We start from the raw sequence: 27,925 nt of genomic DNA, 5'->3' as shown, positions 1-27,925 counted from the left end.
TCAGATTATAGGCGTTTGTTATTTCAGTTGTTGCACGCTTCCAGGTGTGCACGATTGCTAGCACACCTGACAGATATTTTTTTACGAATTATCTGAGTCACACATTCACACCTGCCGCGGTCGCTGTGACACAGAGCGATTGTGAGTCGCCTTATCAGTTAAACCTGCGAACATTCGGAAGGCATCCGGAGTATCGTTTCGTAATCGGGACACCTGCAGCTGACTTTATCTGCGCCGCCAGAGGCGCGCCCGTGGCAGAGCCCTGAGGAACATGCCGGCGGCCGTCGCTCTTGTGCTATGCTGCCTCGTGGCCGCAGCTGCTGCTACGCCCTACAGTAACTGTGAGTAGAAATACCTGCAGTTTTCACAGTCATGATTTGCACCACATTGATAGGTTACTCCTACTGTATATCACTCGTAAGTGTACAATATAGCAAATTTTTGAAGAATTTACTTCCTGGGGTCATGTCTATAGGGATGGTCATTGGAGTTGCAACGTTACAGAGGATAGCAAATAATGCCCTTATAGTCCAACACAGTAAAGTGGAAAGAATGCATGAGTAAACTTGTAGATGAGAATGGAGTAACCGGAATGGAAATTTATTCCACAAAGCTGCCTTCTTCCACAGCAATAATGACTCTAAACTGGCTAGACACCACATCAAACTGAGTTTGGATATCAGACAATGCAAGTAAACCATTACATTCTGCTTCAACTCTGGGCTAGAGTTCATCATTCGTAGCAGCTGGCGACCGGCAACCCCTGACCATAAAGGGTGTTAGGGGCATAAGGTGCAGATACTTCTACTGATGTTCGAGGCCAGTCTACTGAACAACATTACATCAGTATTTACTTCATTTACAGACTAATATTTATAGTTATTAGGAGTGGTATGTTTTTAGGTTGGTCGGTACCTCCAAGTATATGTGGCACATGCAAGCCCTTAACATTTATTTTATCCTGGCAGCAGGTCAGGTATTGAAGTGTGAGCACGAGGAAGCAAAACGGGTAGCCTATACTGTCAGACATAGATGACTTCACCACACAATTAAGACTGTCGAGAAAACATCAAGTGGTAAATTATGTGATACGTTTGCGCGAAGACTGGTCGCCATGCTGATCGTGGTGCTGTTGACATCGTCACACTATCCATATGGATACTTTTCTTGTAGAAAATAGCCCATTTCCTGACCCGTGGTAGGTGACACTGACTGACAAGCCCACACAGCTGATCTACTAAATTAATCTATGCTCTCAGTCGCTAGTCGCTTTGGGGGAGGGGCGTTGAGGTCCTACACGTATGTCGAATATTCCCCTCCTGAACGCATCGATACCATATTTTCATGACAGACATGTAATCCTGACCAATGCAATCACTAATATCGCACAACTATAAACAGCAGTCTCGACAGGTCATGATAGTGACGCTGTCAAATTCCGACAAGCAATGGTGGAAGCGCCTCCTCATTACACGAGACATGACACGATCTTCTCACAAACAACCAACACTCAAATGCTGTTTCTGAATCAGCAACTTTTAGCGTAATAGTACATACAAAATGTGGGTGGCGTTACCACCGCCTGTTTCATGAAGTTCTGAAGAGATGCTAATAGTCTGCGTATCCAAGGATGTAGTACGTTTCGTGCCAGTTTGACTTTCGTTGCTTGGCACCTTCACGGTGTTGCAACTGTTACAAAAAAAAAAAATGGTTCAAATTGCTCTGAGCACTATGGGACTCAACTTCTGAGGTCATCAGTCCTCTAGAACTAAGAACTACTTAAACCTAACTAACCTAAGGACATCAAACACATCAATGCCCGAGGCAGGATTCGAACCTTCGACCGTAGCGGTCGCGCGGTTCCAGACCGTAGCGCCTAGAACCGTTCGGCCACCCTGGCCGGCGCAACTGTTACAGCCGGGAGTGAAACAGAGAATGTTACTCCTCCACTGGAGAGCAGCCAGCGCCGTCCTGTACCTATGTGCGAACCTTTTTACTGTCTTCAGATTCTGCTCCTAAGATAAGTGTTTTCTGTAGTGTGATTTCGTATTTAAGACATTTTTGTATGACCCTCCATGTTTTGGTCCCATTTCTTGGAGCACGGTGGTTTCTTTCTGAGTGCACCATCCGTTGAAGTAACTGGGAGACTTCAGACAATAGACGATTTTATTCAGAGATGTAGTTCAGCTGCTTCAGAATATTTCAACAAAGATAAAAGTATACCAATGACCTGAGCCTATGTCACTTCTGACGATGACAGTTTAAACTGTTGATACTCGTAAAGTTAATCTAATAAAGGTTTTCTTGTGCAGCTCATGACTGACTTTTTATCTTTGTTGACTTCAGTCAATAGTTAATCACATTACACAACCTTCGATCGTCTGTTGCTGTTGTGGAAATAGCTCTATATAGAAGTCGAATTTTTTGATAAAGTCTCAACAATCAGAGTTTAAGTTTTTTTATGAGACACGTAAATATCAATATCTGTCTCATAGAATAAGCCATTTACATCTTCCATAGTATTCCCTACGATTACGACCTTTAAAATTAAAGAAAAAGGAAAAGACATGTGATCTTTACGTTCAGTAGGAGTAATAGATCATCGCACCTAAAAATGAAGATGCCAGTAGCTATAAAAATATAGGTCTGCATATCACATCACATTAGCCATGACATAAATTTACATGTATAACGTAAATTATTGTCAAAATGCAGGCTTGTGGCGGAATATAATAATATTCAAAGCTTGAGACTGTGTAATCCAGCTAATTTAATTTAAGAGCAAATCTTGGGGGCTTATTGTGATAAAAATAGGTTTTCTAAGTAATCCAATTTTTGAGAAAATAACTTCAAGTATATTGTATTCTGCGAAACGTCCAGTAGAAAATAAAGGATAACGACGAGCTTCCAAATGCCACCTGTAGCCCTAAAAAAACTGTCCCATAAAAAATGCCAAGAGTGATTCAAGCACCGACACATTCATTCCAAAACCAATACAACCTTGTGCTGCTTGCTGACAAAAAATAACCATAATATGACGTTAACAGATGTAACTCAATAAACAACTGAATTGTATCTAATACTACAACAAACAGGACTGGAAAAGAAAAAAGTAATCCTGCTAACACACAGATAATAGATACAGGTAGTGTAACTAAAAATTCCAAGCAATTAGTACTTGCCTATATCGCTATTTTTCCAATTTTATAATTACGTTACAAGTATTCTTCCCGAAGAAGAGGCATAACACCAGCCACAAGTTTTACTATCATTATAGCGTCATAAAAGTAGAATACAATTGTCGTTCATGACACATGAGAATGCATTGCCTATATGGCTATTTTTCTAATATTACAATTAAATTACAAATTTTCTTCCCGAAGAAGAGAGGAAACACTTGCCACAAATTTCACTGTCACTACAGCATCATAAAAGTAAAATACAATTGTCTTTCATGGCACGTGAGCGTCATAAAAATAAAATAGAGTTGTCGTTCGTGGCCTGTGAGAATATATAGCCGACATTATTAACATTCGTTTGCGGTTTGGCATAATTCCAGTCACCTTATAGAGGCGATAGTTGTTGCCTCATTCGATAGAGTTAATGTTGAAGATATTGTTTTCGTGCTATCACAATTCTCAGAAATAATTGAAAGGAAAATAGGCTAATAAATTCCTGAAACTTCCAAAGAAATCAAATTTAATTACAGATGCGGTAGAGTATAATACCACAACAGCAGCGATTGCCATTGTTAGGGCATTCAATAATAACTACTTTGTGACAGATATCCTCCTCCGCCTGTCCCAAAAATTAACCTAAAATACTATCAGCTAAGCTAAACTAGAGGTGTCACCTGACTTACACTGTCTGTATCTGAGTAATGATGGGAAAACAACATACAAGGACACGCACGGTTACACAAGCTGTGTAAGGTAGACTGTACCAAAATTAACCATGAGCATAAGAACTCAAAATCTGAAGTATATATGTCTTCTAACTCCCTGGAAATGTCACAGTTCCGGTTCAGCAAACTGCATAAACGTTTGTAAACATTCATCAAAAATATGCTGTTGGTTATTAATCTTTTTAAGTTTTAATTTCTTCAGGCATGTGTCTCTGAGGCCCAGTAATGCAATATGTTATGATACTTAATGAATAATAGATGAATGTATGTCATTTATCGTTGCTATAGATGATTTACAGGACATATCAGTTCTAATCATAAAATTTGTCAGTTTGATTCAAATAGATTTGTGTCTCCTCAGCCTCGTAGGAATAAATTCGGTCTTGAAGATAAAAATTCGGAAGGCTCTAGATATATAAGACTAAATACTATTAACAGATCTTCGTTGAACCATGTCAGTGTATTGTCACGTAGAAGAAGATGAATGTCGAACACTAACTTCACTTAACGAACGTTTATTCAGCACTTGCACATACAAGAGAGCGGAGCGAACTGCCTCCGGCCAGAACACATAAGGTAAATATACAGTTACAGAATATTCCAGTACAATGAGTCTTGCTATTTGTGGATACTACTAGAATGTCCTCCAATCGAATACAGAAATTAAAGTTTTTCAGTTCAGGTGAGTGTTGAACTCACAACCTTCCATGCAACAGTCTAGCATCATAACCGCTACACCACAGTTACGGTGCTACCCAGCTTCTTCTGTGACATTGCTCCCTCGTTAAGAGAACAGCGTCTCGGTGTTACGTTCTCCTAGTCCGGGAACGAGTCATCGCTCCTGCATACTCCGACTTCCGGTGATTGATGTTCGGCCTGGCGGTGATCTTAGAACTTCCTTTGCCGCTACGCTCTTCGTCACCTTTCCGCTTGTTGCCTGTCGCTGGAGCTTCGAATTTACCCTTGGTTGCAGGATCCTTATAGGGCTTCATTCGAAGGACCGTATCTCTCATCTTTCGTTGTCTTGTGTCGGGGTCGAAATCTTCAGCTTCATAAGTAACATCAGACAACTGTCTGACAACCTTATAAGGTCCAACGTAGCGCCTGAGGAGCTTCTGAGAGAGACAAACTTCCCGAACAGGAGTGAAGATCCAGGCGAGGTCAGCAGGCTGGTCGACAACAGGGTGGCGATCGTTTTCTTGAGCCTGCAGCGTGCGGAGTCGAGCGAACTGCCGAGTTTCCCCAGCTCGGGTTAACACCTGGCCGATGTAGTCGTCATCCACATCATTAGGATGTAACGGAAACACGGTGTCCATCGTCGTAGTCGCTTCACGCCCATGCACCAGGAAAAATGGCGTAAATCCTGTGTTGCCTTGTTTGGCGGCGTTGTAGGCAAATGTCACGAAAGGTAGCATCTCATCACAGTTGCTCTGCTCAACACCGACGAACATTGATAGCATGTCGGCCAACGTCTTATTAAGGCGTTCAGTAAGCCCGTTAGTTTGCTGGTGTTAGCCGACGGTTAGGGGGCGGGGGCACCGTGTTTTAATACAATGTCTTCCATGACGAATTTGGCTACCTCGAACGCTTCGGCTGTTTTCACTGCTTTTGTAATGGCATAGCGTGTCAGATAATCAGTGCAAACAATAATCCTTCTATTGCCAGTAGCAGACGTTGAAAATCGTCCGAGGAGGTCAATGTTAACGCGCTGGAAAAGCGTGTCGTCTGGTGGAATTGGTATGAGTCGGCCAGGTAGTTTCTGAGGAGCTGCATTTCTCCTCTGTCGCTCTCGACAATGCGAATCATAGTGACGAACACTCCTAAATAAACCCGGCCACAAATATCTCTTTCGGATCCTGTCCTGTTGTTGTTGTTGTGGTCTTCAGTCCTGAGACTGGTTTGATGCAGCTCTCCATGCTACTCTATCCTGTGCAAGCTTTTTCATCTCCCAGTACCTACTGCAACCTACATCCTTCTGAATCTGCTTAGTGTATTCATCTCTTGGTCGCCCTCTACGATTTTTACCCTCCACGCTGCCCTCCAATACTAAATTGGTGATCCCTTGATGCCTCAGAACATGTCCTACCAACCGATCCCTTCTTCTGGTCAAGTTGCGCCACAAACTTCTCTTCTCCCCAATCCTATTCAATACTTCCTCATTAGTTATGTGATCTACCCATCTAATCTTCAGCATTCTTCTGTAGCACCACATTTCGAAAGCTTCTATTCTCTTCTTGTCCAAACTATTTATCGTCCATGTTTCACTTCCATACATGGCTACACTCCATACAAATACTTTCAGAAATGATTTCCTGACACTTAAATCAATACTGGATGTTAACAAATTTCTCTTCTTCAGAAACGCTTTCCTTGCCATTGCCAGCCTACATTTTATATCCTCTCTACTTCGACCATCATCAGTTATTTTGCTCCCCAAATAGCAAAACTCCTTTACTACTTTAAGTGCCTCATTTCCTAATCTAATTCCCTCAGCATCACCCGACTTAATTAGACTACATTCCATTATCCTTGTTTTGCTTTTGTTGATGTTCATCTTATATCTTCCTTTCAAGACACTGTCCATTCCATTCAACTGCTCTTCCAAGTCCTTTGCTGTCTCTGACAGAATTACAATGTCATCGGCGAACCTCAAAGTTTTTATTTCTTCTCCATGAATTTTAATACCTACTCCGAATTTTTCTTTTGTTTCCTTTACTGCTTGCTCAATATACAGATTGAACAACATCGGGGAGAGGCTACAACCCTGTCTTACTCCCTTCCCAACCACTGCTTCCCTTTCATGTCCCTCGACTCTTATAACTGCCATCTGGTTTCTGTACAAATTGTAAATAGCTTTTCGCTCCCTGTATTTTACCCCTGCCACCTTTAGAATTTGAAAGAGAGTATTCCAGTCAACATTGTCAAAAGCTTTCTCTAAGTCTACAAATGCTAGAAACGTAGGTTTGCCTTTCCTTAATCTTTCTTCCAAGATAAGTCGTAAGGTCAGTATTGCCTCACGTGTTCCAGTGTTTCTACGGAATCCAAACTGATCTTCCCCGAGGTTGGCTTCTACTAGTTTTTCCATTCGTCTGTAAAGAATTCGTGTTAGTATTTTGCAGCTGTGACTTATTAAGCTGATAGTTCGGTAATTTTCACATCTGTCAACACCTGCTTTCTTTGGGATTGGAATTATTATATTCTTCTTGAAGTCTGAGGGTATTTCGCCTGTCTCATACATCTTCCTCACCAGATGGTAGAGTTTTGTCAGGACTGGCTCTCCCACGGCCGTCAGTAGTTCCAATGGAATATTGTCTACTCCGGGGGCTTTGTTTCGACTCAGGTCTTTCAGTGCTCTGTCAAACTCTTCACGCAGTATCATATCTCCCATTTCATCTTCATCTACATCCTCTTCCATTTCCATAATATTGTCCTCAAGTACATCGCCCTTGTATAGACCCTCTATATACTCCTTCCACCTTTCTGCTTTCCCTTCTTTGCTTAGAACTGGGTTTCCATCTGAGCTCTTGATATTCATACAAGTCGTTCTCTTATCTCCAAAGGTCTCTTTAATTTTCCTGTAGGCGGTATCTATCTTACCCTTAGTGAGATAGGCCTCTACATCCTTACATTTGTCCTCTAGCCATCCCTGCTTAGCCATTTTGCACTTCCTGTCGATCTCATTTTTGAGACGTTTGTATTCCTTTTTGCCTGTTTCACTTACTGCATTTTTATATTTTCTCCTTTCATCAATTAAATTCAATATTTCTTCTGTTACCCAAGGATTTCTACTAGCCCTCGTCTTTTTACCTACTTGATCCTCTGCTGCCTTCACTACTTCATCCCTCAAAGCTACCCATTCTTCTTCTACTGTATTTATTTACCCCATTCCTGTCAATTGCTCCCTTATGCTCTCCCTGAATCTCTGTACAACCTCTGGTTCTTTTAGTTTATCCAGGTCCCATCTCCTTAAATTCCCACCTTTTTGCAGTTTCTTCAGTTTTAGTCTACAGGTCATAACCAATAGACTGTGGTCAGAGTCCACATCTGCCCCTGTAAATGTCTTACAATTTAAAACCTGGTTCCTAAATCTCTGTCTTACCATTATATAATCTATCTGATACCTTTTAGTATCTCCAGGGTTCTTCCATGTATACAACCTTCTTTCATGATTCTTAAACCAAGTGTTATGTTTTAATAATTCCTAAATGTCCGACCTCAGGTGTGTCATGGAATTTCTGTTGAACATCCAAGCGCATGTGTTCAGGAATCACTGATAACCACCTCTTTCCAAACTAATCCATTAACTACCTTAAATTGTCCTTTCACATCCTCGGAACGATTTAAGGCAAGATGTCTTGGCGTCCTTCCCCTGCTCAGCAGAGAGATCCTGGAGTACAGCGAGACATTCACTATCTTCATCATAGTCTTGATGGTCTTTCACAGGGTTTCTTGAGAGACAGTCGGCGTCTTGGTGTTTTCTTCCACTTTTGTACACAACGGTAATGCCGTATTCTTGAAGTCGTCCTGCTGGATGCTTAAGACACGTAGACCAACAAAGTGAATGATGGTCTGTAACAACTTTGAATGGCCTTCCATAGAGATACTGTCGAAATTTGCACCTGGCCGCCGGCCGGAGTGGCAGGTTCGAATTCTGCCTCGCGCATGGATGTGTGTGATGTCCTTAGGTTAGTTAGGTTTAAGTGGTTCTAAGTTCTAGGGGACTGATGACCTCAGCTGTTAAGTCCCATAGTGCTCAGAGCCATTTGAACCATTTTTTTTTTTTTTTGCACATGGCCCAAATCAAGGCAAGACATTCTCTTTCTATAGTTGAGTAGTTTCTATCGGCTTTTGTAAGCGTCCTAGAAGCATAGGCTATAACCTTCTCTTTTCCATCCCAAATTTGCACCAGAACACCACCGATCCCATACCCTCTGGCATCCGTGTGTAGTTCTGTAGGTGCTCTCTCATCATACAGACCAAGTAAAGGGTCAGAAGTCAGAGCTTTCCGCAGCACATCGACAGAATCTTGTTGACCACCACCGGAGATAAATTTATCATCAGCTTTTAACAACTCTTGGAGTGGCCTGGCTTTGATACAAAAGTCTTTCATAAAGCGGCGGTAATAATAATATAATCCGAGGAAGCTTCTCACACCTCTAATACTTTTAGGAATAGGAAATTCCGTTAAAGATCTCACCTTTTCGGTGTCTGCCCGCACACCTTCGTTTGATACAAGGTGTCCAAGTATTTTGATTTCTTTTGCTCCAAAGAAACACTTTCTCGGGTTAAGTTTGAGTCTATCTTGTTGGAGACACTTAAGAACGGCCCTCAGTCTTTTTATGTGTTCATAAAATGTCTCAGAGAACACTTTAATGTCATCTAAATAACAAAGACACATCGTCTGCTTCAGGTGACTTAGAAGATTATTCATCATCCGTTCAAAAGTTGCTGCTGCATTACACAAAGCAAACGGCATTACCTTAAACTCATACAGTTTCTCAGCGATGATGAATGCAGTTTTCTCACGATCAGTCTCATCTACTTCGATTTGCCAGTATTCCGAACACATGTCCATGGTTGAGAAAAACGTTGTCCCCTTCAATCTAGTGGAAGAAGGTAAACGTCCTTTTCAGTTATCTTACTAAGCTTCCTGTAATCAACACAAAAGCGCCAAATGCCATTCTTCATCCTGACGAGAACCACTGGTGGCGACCATGGGCTCTGTGGAGGCTGAATGATGTCATTCTTCATCATTTTCTCTATCTCGTCGGGAAGTATTCGACGTTACGTTGCTGACACGCGGTATGCTCTCTGGCTTATTGGTTGATGGTCTCCAGTGATAATCCGGTGCTTCACTGTCGATTTGTCTAATGTGCTCTTCACCTGTGGTTTGAAGCATTCAGCGAACTCTTGAAGAATGGAAAGTAGCTTCTTCTAAAAAATGGTTCAAATGACTCTGAGCACTATGGGACCTAACTTCTGAGGTCATCAGCCCCCTCGACCTTGAACTACTTAAACCTAACTTAGCTAAGGACATCACACACATCCATGCGTTAGGCAGGATTCGAACCCGCGACCGTAGCGGTCGCGCGGTTCCAGACTGTAGCGCCAGAACCACTCGGCCACCAGCGGCCGGCAATTTCGCCAACAGACTGGCATGGGAGGTTTCTATGACGCTCAGCTGTTCTGTAATTAACTGCCCAGCGTTTTCTACTCACATGCGCCTTGGAAGGATCTGCGGTTCTCGGAGACAGTTAACCATCCACAGTTCACCGAATCCGTTCTTAAACGAGACGACAGAGGCTGGGATGACTAAGTTATACTTCAGTGGTTTGCTTCTCTTACATTCCACTACAAGATCCATGGGTTGATGCGTGGCATGACACATGACAGTTACTTTTCAAGCGCTGACTGCAGGAATAATCACTTCTTCCAGCACACGTAGTCTCCACGCACTCGGACGCGCATCTTCCTGTCCACAGTATCTCGTCTCGTCTAGCATAATCTTCGAGCGACCACAATTTACAATTGCCTGAGAAGGTTTCAAAAAGTCCCATCCGAGAATGACGTCATGACTACACTCTTGTAAGACGATGAATTCTAAAGTTAGACCAACAACAATGACCTGTACGTTCAGTAAACGAATGCACGGCTCCATCAAGCGCTAACTGTAGCAGTCTGGATGGAAAAATACTACACGAGCAAGACAGAACCCCTCACCTACGTGCACATCAGCCGAGTCCTATCAGATACATGAGGACGGGGTAAAGTCATGGCACAGCGATATGCACATACACAGATGGTGGTAGTATCGCTTACAAAACGTATAAAAGGGCAGTTCATTGGCGGAGCTGTCAGTTGTACTCAGGTGATTCACGTGAAAAGGCTTCCGAGGTGATCATTGTCGCACGACGGGAATTAACAGACTTTGAACGTGGAATGTTAATTGGAGAAATCGTTGTGGAATTCAATACTCCGAGATCTACAGTGTCAAAAATTCAAGGCTTTACTTCTCACCGCGAAGAGTATAGTGGCGGGCGGTTTTCGCTTCACGGCTGAAAGTAGGGGCGTTTGCGTGGAATTGTCAGTGCTAATAGACAAGAAACACTGCGTGAAATAATCGCAGAAATCATGTGGGACGTACGACGAACGTATCCGTTTGGATGGTGCAGGAAATTTGACTTCAATGGGCCCTGGCAGCAACGACCGACGCGAGTGCCATTGCTAATAGCGCCTCTCCTGGGGTCGTGGCCATATCGGTTGCACCCTAGAAGACTGTAAAACCGTGGCCTGGTCAGATGAGTCCCAATTTAGTTGGTAAGACCTGATGGTAGGGTTCGTGTGTGGCGCAGACCTCACGATGTCATGGACCCAAGTTGTGAACAGGGCACTGTGCTAACTTGTGGTGGCTTCATAATGGTGTGGGCTGTGTTTACATAGAATGGACTGGGAGCCCTGGTACAACTGAACGTATCATTGATTGGAAATGGTTATGTTCGGTTACTTGGAGGCCATTTGCAACCATTGATGCATTTTAAGTTCCCAAATAACGACGGTATTTTTATAGATGACAGTGCGCATTGTCACCGGTCCACATCTCCACGCGATTGGCTTGAAGAACATACTGGACAATTCGAGAGAATGATTTAGCCACCGCCGGCCGGTGTGGCCGTGCCGTTCTAGGCGCTTCAGTCTGGAACCGCGAGACCGCTACGGTCGCAGGTTCGAATCCTGCCTCGGGCATGGATGTGTGTGCTGTCCTTAGGTTAGTTAGGTTTAAGTAGTTCTAAGTTCTAGGGGACTGATGACCTCAGATGTTAAGTCCCATAGTGCTCAGAGCCATTTGAACCATTTTGATTTAGCCACCAATCGAACGATTATAGGAGATAATACAGAGATCAGTTCGTGCACAAAATTCTGCACAGGCAACAATTTCGTAATTATGGACGACTATAGAGGCAACATGGTTCAGTATTTCTGGAGGAAACTTCTAACGACTTGTGGAGCCCATGCCATGTCGAGTTGCTGCAGGACGCCAGGCAAAAGAAGGTCCCACACGACATTACAAGGTATCGTACGTCACCTGCTGTATTCAGTCGCATTATGCAGGACTTTAAGGGTGTAAGATATGTACAGAAGGGAACGGTTTGAACAACGTACGAAGAACAAGATTAAATCAAACTTAAGGAATCAGAAACTACCGAAGATAATTAAAAACTACAAAACCAACGTATATGACACACTGAGCAGTCTCTGTTTTGTTTATTAATATCGCACGAGCCATTTCAAAATCTCATCTTCACGTGCATTTCGAGTACCGCATCTGAGTTGATAGGCGTTGGGTCGGTTTTCTTTACAATGCTGGGCTTAATTCCGAAACTTGAGTGAACCATCAAACTGAAGCAGCTGACTTCCTGAACCTGTTCGTACTTGTGGCTACATAACCGACTCATGCGTGATACTGTGCCTGTCTTACTTTTGGCAGGCACGGACGGCGAGCCGGCTATTCTCTCGTTGGACGTCCAGGGATGCGATGAGTCCCCCTGCCCAGTCGTCGCCGGCACCGAGATCATCGCCGACGTCCTGTTTGCAGTAGGTGAGTCAGAGTGGGTAGCCACAGCATCCTTCAGGCTGCAAAACACGTGTCTCTTGCATTTCACGCCTATATTAGTATTTGTAGGACTGTGTCCCGTTGTATCGAGAGTATTAGAAGTGCCATATGCTACGTTAAACTATGAGCTACGTGCAAATATATTCACTTACATCATTCTAACGTTTTTCGAATGGAATCATCACATAAGCGGCTGTTAAAATGTTTATTGCGAATGCAGCATCGTCATTTTAGTACATTCAAGCATACTGAAAGCAAACACTGTCGGCAAATAAAATACACTGGATGCAAAAAGTAAAGAAAGAGAAATTTAAAACCGAAAACATAAGGCTACTTACGAGATAGGCTGAAACCTGCTTTACAGTGTTAAGTAGTGACACGATGAAACATACTTCCCAACTAAGTCCAAATACGTACAGTGGTAGAGGTACACCAGCGCTTCCACGTAACAGGTGAGCATGAACTGTGTGGTGAGGACCGTAAGAGCACTCAGCCTGCATACAAACAGAAACTGAATCCATAACATACACCGCAATGAACCGCTCGTGTAGCCAATGTGGAGTCTCGGTTACAAGAACGGTAAAATGACAAGGATGTACACATACAGAAAGTGAGCTTGAGAGTACAATATCTTATGGTCTGTAGATGTGTCCCCATGAAGAACGAATGTGGTCGGTGTACATATGTTAATGTAAAAGGAATAAAACAAGTTAAACCGTGGACGCAAATCAAAAGTAGGTAACACCTACATACACCGCAACTGATACGTCATATGATAAAAAAGAAGTGAGTTACCTACTCATCGGTAACGACAACTTTAAAAATGAGGCGGTTCAAGAACCCAAAATTAAAAGTAAAGATGCACTCCAGATACTAATGTCTTTGTACTCTGAAACTCACACGGTGTATGTCTTTAAAGCTTTTGCGGCTGTTATTATCCAGCCACCTCGTTGGTTACACGAGTAAATTAATTTCTGTTTGTATTGCTGTAGCAGTGTTTGTTTTTGTACAAACTGATTGCTGTTAATGTGCTTGCCACGTGCCCCGTGCTCGCATGGTTTACGGAAGCGCTGGTTCACCTATTCAACATACGTATTTGGATTCAAACTGTTGGGAACTGTGTTCTAGCATTTCTTAACGTTGTAGGGTGGGTTATAAAATGCCAACTTCTCTTATGTTTTCAGTTTTAAAGTTTGTTACTTTATTTTTATATGTGATAAACTTAATTTGGTCACAATCAGGACTGTAGTCCATTTCAACATATTTACAAGTAAAGTTTGTTGAATTTTTTTATGTTCAACTTCATGGTTTTCGTTATGATTCTTCTAAACTTTTTATCTTTCCCTATACCTGACTAGGTACTGCATTATGAATTTTTGGAACATTGTCCTTAGGAACACAGCGTTTGCTTTCAGTATGCATGAAAATGAAAAACGTCGAAATTTCAATCGCAATAAACATTTTTAACAGCCATATGAGGAGTGACCACAGTCAATAATCATTTTATGGTTTCGGGCCCAGTTCTCATCAAAATTCTCGATTAACGCGTTTGTTTAGTTGGCTGGAATCCGTCACTAAATGTCATAATCGTTTAATCACATTTTAGAACCTACATAATTTATAAAACGTTACTTGCAGGAGCATACACTACTATTAAGACATAGCTATCAAAAAAAATGAATATCTAAGCTTTATGTAATCCATACATATTATAAAAATACACTCCTGGAAATGGAAAAAAGAACACATTGACACCGGTGTGTCAGACCCACCATACTTGCTCCGGACACTGCGAGAGGGCTGTACAAGCAATGATCACACGCACGGCACAGCGGACACGCCAGGAACCGCGGTGTTGGCCGTCGAATGGCGCTAGCTGCGCAGCATTTGTGCACCGCCGCCGTCAGTGTCAGCCAGTTTGCCGTGGCATACGGAGCTCCATCGCAGTCTTTAACACTGGTAGCATGCCGCGACAGCGTGGACGTGAACCGTATGTGCAGTTGACGGACTTTGAGCGAGGGCGTATAGTGGGCATGCGGGAGGCCGGGTGGACGTACCGCCGAATTGCTCAACACGTGGGGCGTGAGGTCTCCACAGTACATCGATGTTGTCGCCAGTGGTCGGCGGAAGGTGCACGTGCCCGTCGACCTGGGACCGGACCGCAGCGACGCACGGATGCACGCCAAGACCGTAGGGTCCTACGCAGTGCCGTAGGGGACCGCACCGCCACTTCCCAGCAAATTAGGGACACTGTTGCTCCTGGGGTATCGGCGAGGACCATTCGCAACCGTCTCCATGAAGCTGGGCTACGGTCCCGCACACCGTTAGGCCGTCTTCCGCTCACGCCCCAACGTCGTGCAGCCCGCCTCCAGTGGTGCCGCGACAGGCGTGAATGGAGGGACGAATGGAGACGTGTCGTCTTCAGCGATGAGAGTCGCTTCTGCCTTGGTGCCAATGATGGTCGTATGCGTGTTTGGCGCCGTGCAGGTGAGCGCCACAATCAGGACTGCATACGACCGAGGCACACAGGGCCAACACCCGGCATCATGGTGTGGGGAGCGATCTCCTACACTGGCCGTACACCACTGGTGATCGTCGAGGGGACACTGAATAGTGCACGGTACATCCAAACCGTCATCGAACCCATCGTTCTACCATTCCTAGACCGGCAAGGGAACTTGCTGTTCCAACAGGACAATGCACGTCCGCATGTATCCCGTGCCACCCAACGTGCTCTAGAAGGTGTAAGTCAACTACCCTGGCCAGCAAGATCTCCGGATCTGTCCCCCATTGAGCATGTTTGGGACTGGATGAAGCGTCGTCTCACGCGGTCTGCACGTCCAGCACGAACGCTGGTCCAGCTGAGGCGCCAGGTGGAAATGGCATGGCAAGCCGTTCCACAGGACTACATCCAGCATCTCTACGATCGTCTCCATGGGAGAATAGCAGCCTGCATTGCTGCGAAAGGTGGATATACACTGTACTAGTGCCGACATTGTGCATGCTCTGTTGCCTGTGTCTATGTGCCTGTGGTTCTGTCAGTGTGATCATGTGATGTATCTGACCCCAGGAATGTGTCAATAAAGTTTCCCCTTCCTGGGACAATGAATTCACGGTGTTCTTATTTCAATTTCCAGGAGTGTATATGTATGTATGTATGTTCCACATATCCTCACAAGTCAATGATCCGATTTCAACGAAACTTGGTACACATATCCCTTAATATCAGGTAATAATCGCTGTTCAGCAAACATGCGGTCATAAACAACGAGCCCCGTGAAAAACTGCCACATCATGCATGACGTTTAAATTTATTACTTCTGGGCTATTAAATGTATTTTAAATCAATTTCGCAGATAGTATTAACGTATTCCGTTAAATTCACATACAAAATTATATCATGCTACCGGACATATTTCAGGAGATATGATTTCGCAAACATTGAGATGCGTGAAAGAGTGCCGCAGTGTAAATGACTTTAAAATTTATTACTTCTTTGCTACTAACTTTGTTCGCGACGCATTCGGACACAGTGTCCACATATGCAGCTGAAAGTACCTAGAAAATAATGTCATTGTACGACACATAGTACAAGTGAAGCTGAAACGGCTGAAGGCGCAAAAATGTTCGTCGATAGAGCTACGAAGAAGCGTTGTCAAAAAAACGTTTACAAAATGATGCTGTAGACACGCGAAGAAGCTGGGCCAGCTATAGAAACTGTTTCATAATTTCAGAAATGTTTTCACGAATATATGGAAATGAAAGTTTTTCGAGATTACATTACGAACACAGTTCAGATTTTGTTTTCGTTTCTAGTTTAAAATAAAAATAAGATCACACTAAGTAATTTGAGAACCAGAAGTGCTAGCTCAATTGTGCGTCTATAATTGGAAAGCGATGAATTTTACCCATCTCGAAGACCGTCTACTTGTTGTAGCAACATAAAATTAAGATATTTCAACTGTTCAAAGATTCGTACTTTATGCAAATGCTACAAATCTCGATAATTCGTAGAATATTTGATTTAAACATACTGTATTTAGCGTCAATTTGTTCAGAAATTAATGGTGTATTTTTGGTACAATTACTGTGTGTATTTACTGTGATAGATAAAACAAAAAGTTAGGTAGGTAGTAGAAGACAGATTGATTTTAGACAGAAGAAAAAGAAATAAATACTTGGACAGACGAAGTGTGTGCATATCTTAAACACTCGAATTAATGACATGTCACCACCTCTCGCTTTAGATATGCACCGGGGCCACTGCAGAATTTAAGATTTCTAAACGTGATCCGATGCGGCCCATTATCTCGTCGTGCCAACAGTTTCATATTTCTTATTCATACAAACAAAATGTTTCATCGATTAAAATTTTCGTGGTGAACAGTTTTTTTATTTGCTTTGTCTAAAAGGCAGTACGATTCTGTTAGCCTGTCGCGTAGTTAATGTTTATATGAAAAGTTTTCACTGGGACATTACTGCAACCGGAAACACAGTGAAACATTCGGCCTTTCCGTCGGGGAAGAGCAAGTCAGTACACTAAAATACATTTCAACTCACACACGCCAGAAAATACTGATGTACGCCGTTGATAGGAAGTATTCAGACATTTCGATGCTTTGATTTGTGGAAAGAATCCAATGAGAAAGGTGGAAATTGCAAACTGTGAAAACTAATTTGCTACTGTGACCAAACATGACAGACCAACGATAGTAAACAACGTTTAATAACTATACCTCCTTCATCAAAAATTCTGCTGAGAATGATCTGTAGACTACTACTGTCAAAAGCTGAGAAGTAATGTACTACAAATGCAGCAGAGGTGTAAGAGATGCAAGTGGACTGTTAAACGAATAATTGCGGAAGGATACCTAGAAAACCGTAGGCAAGTTTGTGCAGCTTTTGTATACTTGGTTAAATCCTTCCATAGAGTTAGGTCGACTAAACCTTCAGGTATCCAGAAGCAGGCTAGAGTTAACAGTAAAGAAATGAGACTAATAAGTAATTCACATATGACACAATAAATAAAAGTCAGAAGATGATATGACATGACAGAATGAATTAAAACTAATGGAGGCATTAAAGACGACTGTGGCCTTTGACCCACTCTGTTTAATATACAATGTGTCCCATTTGTCTTGATCACCCTAAATAATGTTTTGTCCGGAAGCAAAATTAAAAATGTATTAAGCAAATGGAAAAGAATTTAGCATAAAATGACAGTCTGGAGAGCGGTCATGATGTGCACAGTTTTTATTTGGTTGTTTTGATCGCAGAGTTTTTTTAATAAAATTTTCGTTTTTGGCTGTCTTTAGAATGAACTATAAATGTCAAAGAAAGTCAGTTACTGCCTACTACATTAAGAAATTAAAAACATGTTACAGTAGTTATAACAAAAACACGGTACATCACTCATTCTGTTGCATTGCAACAAGTCAAAAGATGTAAAAACAATAGGAGTCAAAAGTGCCATGCAAGCCTCAACCAGCCATATATAGGGTGCAAAGTGATCCTAGAAGTCTTTGATGCATGAATGACGCACAAACACTCATACAATGGAACTCAAAGGAAGTTCATTAAGATATTTTAGCTGTTTGTAAAAAAGTGGGATTTTAAAAAACTGATTAATCGTATGAAAATGTGTTCATCTTCTGACAGTTTAAAGCTGCTCTTAATTTAACACAATGTTCAGAGAATAAAAGCCGATTATAGAAGTCAGGCTAAAGTTGTACGCATTGTGATGGCTCCAAAATTAGTCTTATAGAGGAAGAAAACTGAATAAAACGCGAGAATCTACATATTGTCCTGTTTCTCGTATTCCATTTTATGTTTTGAGTCTAAAAGTAAGCAATAATAATGAAAACGTATCAGGGACTGGAGTAAAGTTTGTCATAACTACGATTATTTGTTTGTGATTTCTTAATGGAGTACGTAGTTAATAACTTTCGTTTATTTTAGATTGTGAAGACGGATATCATGTAGCCGAAACCAGTAATAGTATTAAAAAAGCTTTGCGATCAACGCAATGAAACAAAAATTATATCGAGAGACAAATGTTGATTGTGTTGAGACAGCAACCAACCACAAATTTATTTTTAGTTCCTGTATTCAAAATGTACCGTTACCGGTTTCGAATCATTACGATTCAACTTCAGACGGTTTTCATGCTTTCATTAGAACATGTGGTGCGTTTTTTACAGATTAATTGTCAAAAAATATAAATAATACATAATTATAAGCAGGCCACACAGATGGTTGCGATATAGATTTGCACTGGATGTGACTTACGTGAACTGTCGGTTTGGAGTGTTTGTTTTCATAGTTTTCGTCCAACAGATGTGAATACATTCCCACTGCATTCTTATTGATGCACATGTAAATTTTTCTCCCTGAATACTTTATATTTGTCACAGAATAGATTTCTAACGTGCACCACATGTTTTGATACGTACAAAGTGCTTACAAACATATGAGTGTTAAAGATGCTATGATATATCGTAACATTATAAAGATGTACCATGTTTGGAAAAAGATCATATATTCACTTATGCAACTGACATGCCTTTTACACTAGTATAGAGAGACAATGATTTTGTGAGTTTTAGAGCGAATTCTGTTACATTAATTATAAAGATGTTCCATGTACTGTATATGTAAGACAGTACATTCTTTATTTACATTTAGCATCATGAGAATTGTAGTAACATATAAATTTCCTACTTGATCTTCAGATAGGTGTAGGAATATTATTTGCTTTGGAGGATGCAAAATAATTTTTGGAAGTTTTTCAGGAAAGGGGTGTTACCTAACTCGGTTTGTTCATTAACGATGTAGTCTGGGTGCTGTTTTTGTATGTGTGTATTTCTATTTCTTCTAATATATTCATAGTTTCTCCTTTTTCTGTTAGATGTAAAATTTTTAAGTTGTTCTCAATGTTTCTCACTGAATGGTTTTCTTCAGCAGTATTGGCTGCAAATTCAGATTTGTTCAAGTTGCCAAGCTTTAAAGCATCAATGTGTTCTTTGTATCTAACTTCAAAACTTCTGTCTGTCTGTTCAATCTAGAATTTTGGGCATGTATCGCATTTGAGTTTGCATATTCCTGATTTACCGTTGGGACTCTTCGAGGTATTTACATCATGGATTACTTTCTGTAGTAATTTACTGTTTGTGGAAAAGCTGATTGTGATATTTTTCTTTTTAAATAAGTTTGCTATTTATTGTTACTGCTATTATCATTATTAGTAGCTGCAGTAGTACAAGTAATGCCAGTGTTAAGTTTGTTGGTTCATAGTCCCTATAATTTATTTCACCGTCACTGCAGACACTCAGATCATCTTAATACTAGTTGTTATGCTAAAGCTGTTATTTTCTTTAGTAACTGTGGTGTAATATATACTGTTATTGTGAAACCCTGGTCCTATGTAAGAGAGGGTCTGATGACCCTAATCAGATCAAGTAAAAACGTTATTGTAAATACTGTTCTGGAAAGGGACATTGTGCATAAATAATTTAGCTACACTATTGGCCGTTAAAATTGCAGCACCTTGAAGGTGGCATGTAACAAATGTTAAATTGGCATGAAATGTACTACATGCTTGGATATGAAAATGATTAGCATTTCTACGCAACCGCTTGAAGTAGTAGGAGTAACGTCATCTGCATCTTGTATGAGAGGAAAGACTTCGGAGCGGGTTGGTCAATCAGACACCCCACTTGAATGCTGGTCGTTTTTGAGATGATCGTGCTATTACTCTTGTATGGAGGACGTCTATCAGCACGTGCCCGAATTTGGCAGCGGCAGGATCGTGGCCTACCGAGACTGCGGTTAATCGTCTCGCGATGTTGGTCGGGAGCCCACCACTGACATGCAAATACGAAATAGATAGGTTCAGAAAGAACATACTAAACGCCATACAGGATCTCAACGGCTCCAGGTGAGTAGCGGCCAATGGAACAGGGCACAAATATTCGTATAACCACGTCACGTGTCTTTAGGTTGGAAGGGGGCTTGTCTGCTGCAAGGACAGTGCGACGGCGTCTGTAGCACCGTAGACTGTCTGCACCGTCGAGGGTCTCGCTTGGGGTGGCAGTAGAGGGAAGCACGACAACACTGGACGGAGGAGTAGCACCACGCCGTGTTTTCAGACGCGTCCTGGTTCTGCGTACAGCATTCCAGTGGACGTATTCGCATGTGGAGGCTCCAAGGGAAACGTACGTTGTGAGACAGCTTCCGTAGTCGCCCTACAGGACCATCACGTGGTATTATGGTATGAGGCACCATTGGGTTCTGAACATACTCACCTCTAGTTCGCGTAGTCCGTATTTTGGGCAGCTGGTGGCTGAGTTCTATCTTCGAGGTCACTGTAACGTGTTCTTCAACAACATAGCAAAGCACTAGACAATGCTCGTGCTGTGTAGACCTACCTCGATGTAGGGGGCGTTCGGCTGCTGTCCTCGCCACATCTTTCACTCACTGATAACATTCGGTCACAGGATTCCGAGAGACTGACACATCAGAATTCAGTCACTAAGATTATCCAACTCTGGTTTAGAGTTGAAACAGCGTGCAATTACCTACCAGTGTCTGCCATCCAAGCTTAGTTTGACTCGATGCCTGAGCGGATTAGAACAATTTTGCACTATGTATAACATTCTACAAATTAAATCAAGCCGACTTGCTACTACACTGTACAAATACAATAAGTAAAATTTTATTTATTGCTTTCTATTTTGGTACAGCAACTTTAATGTAGGAAAAGAACAAACTCATTCTAAACTGTTAATAGTTGTGATTGAATAACAGTCTATGTAATTCTCATTACAAGTAACTAGCATGTAATAATAACTGAAGCAACAGAATATGTTTGGAGAATAGTACGAGCTGAAGTAGCCTAATAAAAACAGAGATTCTATCATTTTAGGACAATCTATACTGGTATGGAGAATATATGTTACCAGAGTTTGAATGTTTTATAAGAAAGTAACTTCGTATCTACACTACTGGCAGTTAAAATTGCTACACCAAGAAGAAATGCAGATGATAAACGGGTATTCATTGGACAAATATATTATACTAGAACTGACATGTGGTTGTATTTTCACGCAATTTTGGTGCATAGATCCCGAGAAATCAGTACCCAAAACAACCACCTCTAGCCGTAATAACAGCCTTGATGCGTCTGGGCGTTGAGTCAAACAGAGCTTGGATGGCGTGTACAGGTACAGCTGCCCATGCAGCTTCAACACGATACCACAGTTCATCAAGAGTAGTGACTGGCGTATTGTGACGAGCCAGTTGCTCGACCACCACTGACCAGACGTTTTCAATTGGTGAGATTTCTGGAGAATGTGCTGGCCAGGGCAGCAGTCGAACATTTTCTGTATCCACAAAGGCCCGTACAGGACCTGCAACATGCGGTGGTGCATTATCCCGCTAAAATGTAGGGTTTCGTAGGGATCGAATGAAGGGTAGAGCCACAAGTCGTAACCCATCTCAAATGTAACGTCCACTGTTCAAAGTGCCGTCAATGCGAACAAGAGGTGACCGAGACATGTAACCAATGGCACCCCATACTATCACGCCGGGTGATACGCCAGTATAGCTATGACGAATACACGCTTCCAATGAGCGTTCACCGCGATGTCGCCAAACACGGATGCGACCATCATGATGCTGTAAACAGAACCTGGATTCATCCGAGAAAATTACGTTTTCCCATTCGTGCACCCAGGTTCGTCGTTGAGTACACCATCGCAGACGCTCCTGTGTGTGATGCAGCGTCAAGGGTAACCGCAGCCATGGTCTCCGAGCTGATAGTCCATACTGCTGCAAACGTCGTCGAACTGTACGTGCAGATGGTTGTTGTCTTGCAGACGTCCCCATCTGCTGACTCAGGGATCGAGACGTGGTTGTACGATCCGTTACAGCCATGAGGATAAGATGCTTGTCATCTCGACTGCTATTGATACGAGGCCGTTGGAGTCCAGCACAGCGTTCCGTATTACCCTCCTGATCCCACCGATTCCATATTCTGCGAACAGTCATTGGATCGCGACCAACGCGAGCAGCAATGTCGCGATACGATAAACCGCAATCGCGATAGCCTACAATACGACCTTTACCAAAGTCGGAAACGCGATAGTACGCATTTCTCCTCCTTACACGAGTCATCACAACAACCTCTCACCAGGCAACGCCGGTTAACTGCTGTTTGTCTATGAGGAATCGATTGGAAACTTTCCTCATGTCAGCACGTTGTAGATGTCGCCACCGGCGCCAACGTTGTGTGAATGCTCTGAAAACCTAATCATTTGCTTATCACAGCATCTTCTTCCTGTCGGTTAACGATTGCGTCTGTAGAGCGTCATCTTCGTGATGTAGTAATTTTAGTGGTCAGTAGTGTAGTGTGCAGACTTCCGTTGACGTAAGTGAGCCCCTGAGGTTAGGTAGCCCAGACTTTTATCGTGTCTGTGTGTGCAGAGAAGGCCACGGAGTCGGTGTCGCCGCTGGTGGAGGCGGTGGTGTTCGGCGCCACGATAAGGTACGAAGTGCCGGAGACGGACGGCTGCAAGTCGCTGGTGCAGGCCGAGTGTCCGCTGGAGCACGGCGAGCACGTGACCTACCGCCTGCAGATGACGCTGCCCAAAGGATTGCCTGGGGTACGAACGCAGCTCGCCGTGTAAAGGGCCCCCTCCGATAACCGCTAAGTGATGTATTTGTGCTTGGTCGTCTTGCGTACTTGCGCCTTCACAATGCCTTCTGCCCATATATCAATGATATCATATTTCTGCTAACTTCAAACCCAATACATCATTACTACGAACCGTAGTAATACTTCACCCAGTGTTTAATAGCAAAGATGTCATCAGCACGCATTGTAGACTGCTAAGGTATTTGGATTAGCCTTGTGGTCGACAAACCTCTGGCGATTAATAACTGACACAGTTCACACAGCAGTTAATTGTCTGTCCATCTCTCACTGAACCTGACACTGCTCTAAACCCGTCTACGATTATCCACCACAGTACGCCTGGTAAACAATAATCTACAGTATGTGAATAACTGTTTTCTCTCACTCTCACAAGTTATTGTTCTTTAACTTGCAGTTGCCTAATGTGACGAGATTATGTAAGTTGTTTGCAATATCATTCGTTTTAGCGATAGTCTTATGACGGGGTACTGAGGGACAATGTTCTCTATCAATTGCCTTGCGTTTTACGGAGTTATTCTTAGTATCGAAGGTTTCGCTAATTTAAGAACGAAACTGTATGCAAAGATTGAGGTCTGCTCAAGAAGACCGAGTACATGTACGTACTTGGCAGCTTTATTATTCCTGTGAGTCGGTTGCCACATCATGTTATCCTTAGATAAAAGGAAAAGTCAACCATCTTGGTGTGGGTCCTGTTAATTTTCCTTTGTGTGTTTTTAAATTTAACTGTCTCTGTGTAGAGGAGGTGCGCTAAAAGACGTCTGTTTGCACCAACGAGTGAGTATAACATCTTTGTACCTGTTTTAAGGGTTTAGTATATTCTTCAGTGACTTTTTCGTAGAGGTAGGTCACACATGCTCCGCTGTGGGTAGCAATCAGAATTTGGCGTTTTTCGTGAACGTTTGCCTTAACCACTTTCCCTGCTATCCATGCATGCTCCGCAGACTGACCGGAACTTCGACATCTCACGCTGTCAATATCCGTATTTCGTAGTCCACTAAATCTATCACCTAATGCACGCGACATTACTTGGCTTCTCGCAACAGTGAGAATGACACGACGAAGACCCGAGACCAAAGTGTTATCGTTGTGCGCCCGCCTAGAATTTAATATTTACGTGCATGCCTGCAAGAACAAGCACTTCTGACGATTCACAACCGTATGAAATACTTTGAAATCAATGTGCTATCTGCGGATTTCTTGACTTCAGCTTTGTTAAGTATAGGGCTACTACGCAATAGTGACATGCAAATTTCCACCATACGGGACTCGAACACAGGTTTCCCACTTACTGCGAGCGATCGCCTCAACCACATTGGCTATCCGTGCACGCTACTCGAATGCCCGAAATTTCCAAGTAACGTTACGAGGCTCAGATGATGAATTTAGTGGACTACGAAATGAGGATGTTGACAGCGTGTCGTATTGAATTTTGGGTCCGTCTGCGCAGTGTGCATGGATAGCGCTTGCTCGCGATATGTGGGAAATCTGGGTTCGAGTCCCTGTCTGGGACAAGTTTTCATATGTCACTACTGACTGCTAGATCTATACCTAATATATCTGAAGTCAAGAAATTCGCATGCAGCGGATTAATTTCGAAATATTTTTAAGTTTTCCGTTATATTTAATTTTTAAATTTCCCACAGTAAACTTTATTTAATTTTTATTCTTCTGCCATTTGTCAACTTGGATTTTTAAGTTTTCCATCTGCCCCATCTTAATGGCATCACAGCGCTGCAGCACCGAGTAGTATCGGAAATTTGAACTGTAGGTAGAATCGCCATAGATAGACTACTAAAATTGTTTAGTATTCATAACGAGATAAGAATTAACTAACTTTCAGATGCGTAGAACGTTGTGTCCTAAAGTTCGTGGTAAATCCCGAAAAGAGGAAGTATCCTTTCATATTAGTGAAATCTTTAACTTTAATGAGATCAACCTACCTATTAGTCTTTGGTTCAGTTTAGTGTTTTGTTGTTATTTTTTTATGTATCTCTACAGCCAGAAGAAAATTTTATAAAAATTATCGTCTTGAATTTTCACGACACAGTTAACAAACATAACTATGAACGTTTCTCACTCTACAATCATGTGTGACCCACGTTTTTCCAAGATATTTGGCGTAAACACTTGAATGGTCGGCACACCCCGAATTCGTCCAATGGGATTGTTATTAGCACTAATTACTGGGCAGATATGTGTAGCAGCTTTTGAAATGTGGTGCTATAGAAGAATGCTTAAGATTAGATGGATAGATCATGTAACTAATGAGAAGGCACTGAAAAGAACCGCGGAGAAAAAAATTTGTGGCATAATTGACTAGAAGAAGGGATCGAGTAACAGGACACATTCTGAGACATCAAGAGATCACCAACTGAATTCTGGAGGGAAATATGGTAGGTGAAAGTTATGAAGGAAGACCAATAAATGAATACAGTAAGAAGGTTCAAAAGGATTTATGTTGCAGTAGTTATTCGGAGATGAACAGGTTTGCACCGGATAGAGTAGCGTCGAGAGATGCATCAAACAACACTTCGGACTGATGGCCACAACAATAACCTGTGAAAAATTCGCAACTACTGAGCAGCTGGAGATCAGCTGTTATCCACGAACCTAGTTACGAGTCTGAAACAAATAACAGCAAAACAAGTGGATGTTTGTTATAACAATACTAATATCTAAAACTGTAGCTCATAGTCGCGTATTTCGTTATAAGTCCATAATGGACAAAAGTAATATTATATTATTGTCCTGATAGAACAGTGATGGACTCGGAGCATTTTTTTTTTTTTTTTCATTTTACAGTCTCACATCTTCCTCTGCATTAATCGTAGAATTAGACTGATTTCCTTCTTTATGTACAACTTACGTACTAGGAAATAAGGATTCCTAAAAGAACACAATCGCTGTTCTGACCTAGCACTTAAAAGTACCTGACATTTTCATAATTTAGCTGTAGCTATGAGCAGAGTGTGTGCTGTTCCTAGCAGTATAGAAATCATAATAGTCGAACCCTTATTATTCTTACTCCGAAGAAATTAGAGAAAGATAATTAGATGCTAATTATTTAGTAATTTTTGAGACATTATTGAGTCGTTACAGATATGCACACGGGTGGTCCAGATGCTTGTTCGCTGCTCACAATAATCAACAAAGGAGTTCGAATCCTGATCCGACACACAAGTACAGTTTGTTGCAACGATTATGTGAAATTTTACGTTGCTTTGTAGTGAGAATAATACAATAGTTTCCTGAAAACGGTTTAGTTTCGCACTAAGAGAACGCTCATAGCAAGGAGATAATACCCAGGTTACCATTATTTTTCTGAGAAAACATGAAAGTATGAAAGTAGAAGGCAACATATACGACGTTTGTTCGTGACTCCGTCGAAAAATCTTTGTTTTCTTTTTTTTCCAGTTGACTCTCCCCGTCCGTTTAACACTGAAAGATGATAATGCAGAGCCGATGGCATGTTTCCAGATTAGTGTCAAGGTTGTTACGAGCAGCGCTTAATGGTATGATGTGTGTTCTGTTTTTATTTTATTTTTATTCTGCATCTTTTGATACTACTGATTCAGCAGTGATGCGTACAAAATATTTATACAATAAATTATCTGTTGTGGTTTAGTCGTTAAAACTTGTTGCGAACATAAACGAGCAACAAAACCAGTATTTGTAATCATTCACATTGTTACAGGTATGGCCGTACAGTCAACATAACGAAGAAGATAAGCGATCTCAACATTAGAAAACGTTCTGTCACAGCTTCGTTGCTGCCAATTCTATGACATCGGAAGCATGTAGATAGTGTATTTGTATTATTCATTGTATTTATACCTAACTGTACTACTGAAATAGTTTTTAACTTAATAGTCCCACAAAAAAGCTCACTTTTTCGTAAATAAAATATTCTAAATATTCTGAAAATTTAAGTAATTAATCAAAGAAGTCCCCTTTTATGACTAAAGGAGATAGTCTAAATGTATCTAATAAGTTCATTGTACTTCAAATAAATTTGTATTTCCCTTACGTCTACTGAATGTAGTCATAACACTCAATTATAATAGTACTGAAGTAATATACAGTGATCGCAAAGACAGAGTAATTGTACAGATCAGCATGAAAGTCATAGAATGAGATGCTGAGTTTTGTATTCAGGGCAGCTGAAGACAACTGGATGGACAGCGAAATAAGGAAACGTGAAAGTAAACATGAACAAGGGTACTTTTGAGAACCTAAAGAGTTTCCGAAGCCAAGCATACGATGTGTATGTAACTGAACAGAGTGTGCTAACAAGTTGTATTTGATGTTGTCGCTGCGTATCTAACCCATTCACAATCTTATGATCCCAAAAATAACTAAGCTACTGTCGTACAGGTGAGACGAAGAGTGGCCTACAAAATTAGTTGCCTCTACTGTACACGTGGAGTTGACTACAAACTGCCACAAAGTGCTCCAATGAAATTCTTCAGTCAGCGATATCACTGAAACGTTCATACAATAGGTTCCTGAACTATTCACACCAAGTAATGTTCCTTTAACACGAATTTTCAGTTTTAACAAATAGTACGCATATTCTCAAACTGAATACGCTCAAATTATCTCTTCATACAGGACCAAGTATGGAGTTGATTGCTTCAGATATTCGCAGATTAGGCGTGGCAAATCAAAGTCTCATTTAAACACGTAATAATGTTCT

General features: G+C 41.8%; 1 protein-coding gene across 1 annotated transcript; it reads left to right on the top strand.

The window, feature by feature from the left end:
• Positions 1 to 232: 232 nt before the first annotated feature.
• LOC126458030 (NPC intracellular cholesterol transporter 2-like) lies at positions 233 to 27,153 on the top strand. The gene is made up of 5 exons (XM_050094822.1): positions 233 to 341; positions 12,390 to 12,500; positions 22,998 to 23,176; positions 26,644 to 26,741; positions 26,924 to 27,153. The coding sequence occupies exons 1-4, from the start codon at positions 272 to 274 to the stop codon at positions 26,737 to 26,739; spliced, it is 456 nt and encodes a 151-aa protein (XP_049950779.1). The 5' UTR covers positions 233 to 271; the 3' UTR covers positions 26,740 to 26,741; positions 26,924 to 27,153.
• The last annotated feature ends 772 nt before the right edge of the window (positions 27,154 to 27,925 follow it).

The sequence above is a fragment of the Schistocerca serialis genome, chromosome 1, assembly GCF_023864345.2.
Source record: "Schistocerca serialis cubense isolate TAMUIC-IGC-003099 chromosome 1, iqSchSeri2.2, whole genome shotgun sequence".
NCBI classification, from domain to species: Eukaryota; Metazoa; Arthropoda; class Insecta; order Orthoptera; family Acrididae; genus Schistocerca; species Schistocerca serialis.
This window is presented reverse-complemented; position numbering and strand designations above follow the sequence as displayed.

What these genes read in the sequence shown, in the direction of transcription:
- LOC126458030 (XM_050094822.1), top strand. Translation starts at nt 272, where the DNA reads ATGCCGGCGGCCGTCGCTCTTGTGCTATGCTGCCTCGTGGCCGCAGCT. An exon ending in TGCTACGCCCTACAGTAACT is followed by an intron (nt 342 to 12,389) that starts GTGAGTAGAAAT and finishes TACTTTTGGCAG; the next exon opens with GCACGGACGGCGAGCCGGCT. An exon ending in TGCCCAAAGGATTGCCTGGG is followed by an intron (nt 23,177 to 26,643) that starts GTACGAACGCAG and finishes TTTTTTTTCCAG; the next exon opens with TTGACTCTCCCCGTCCGTTT.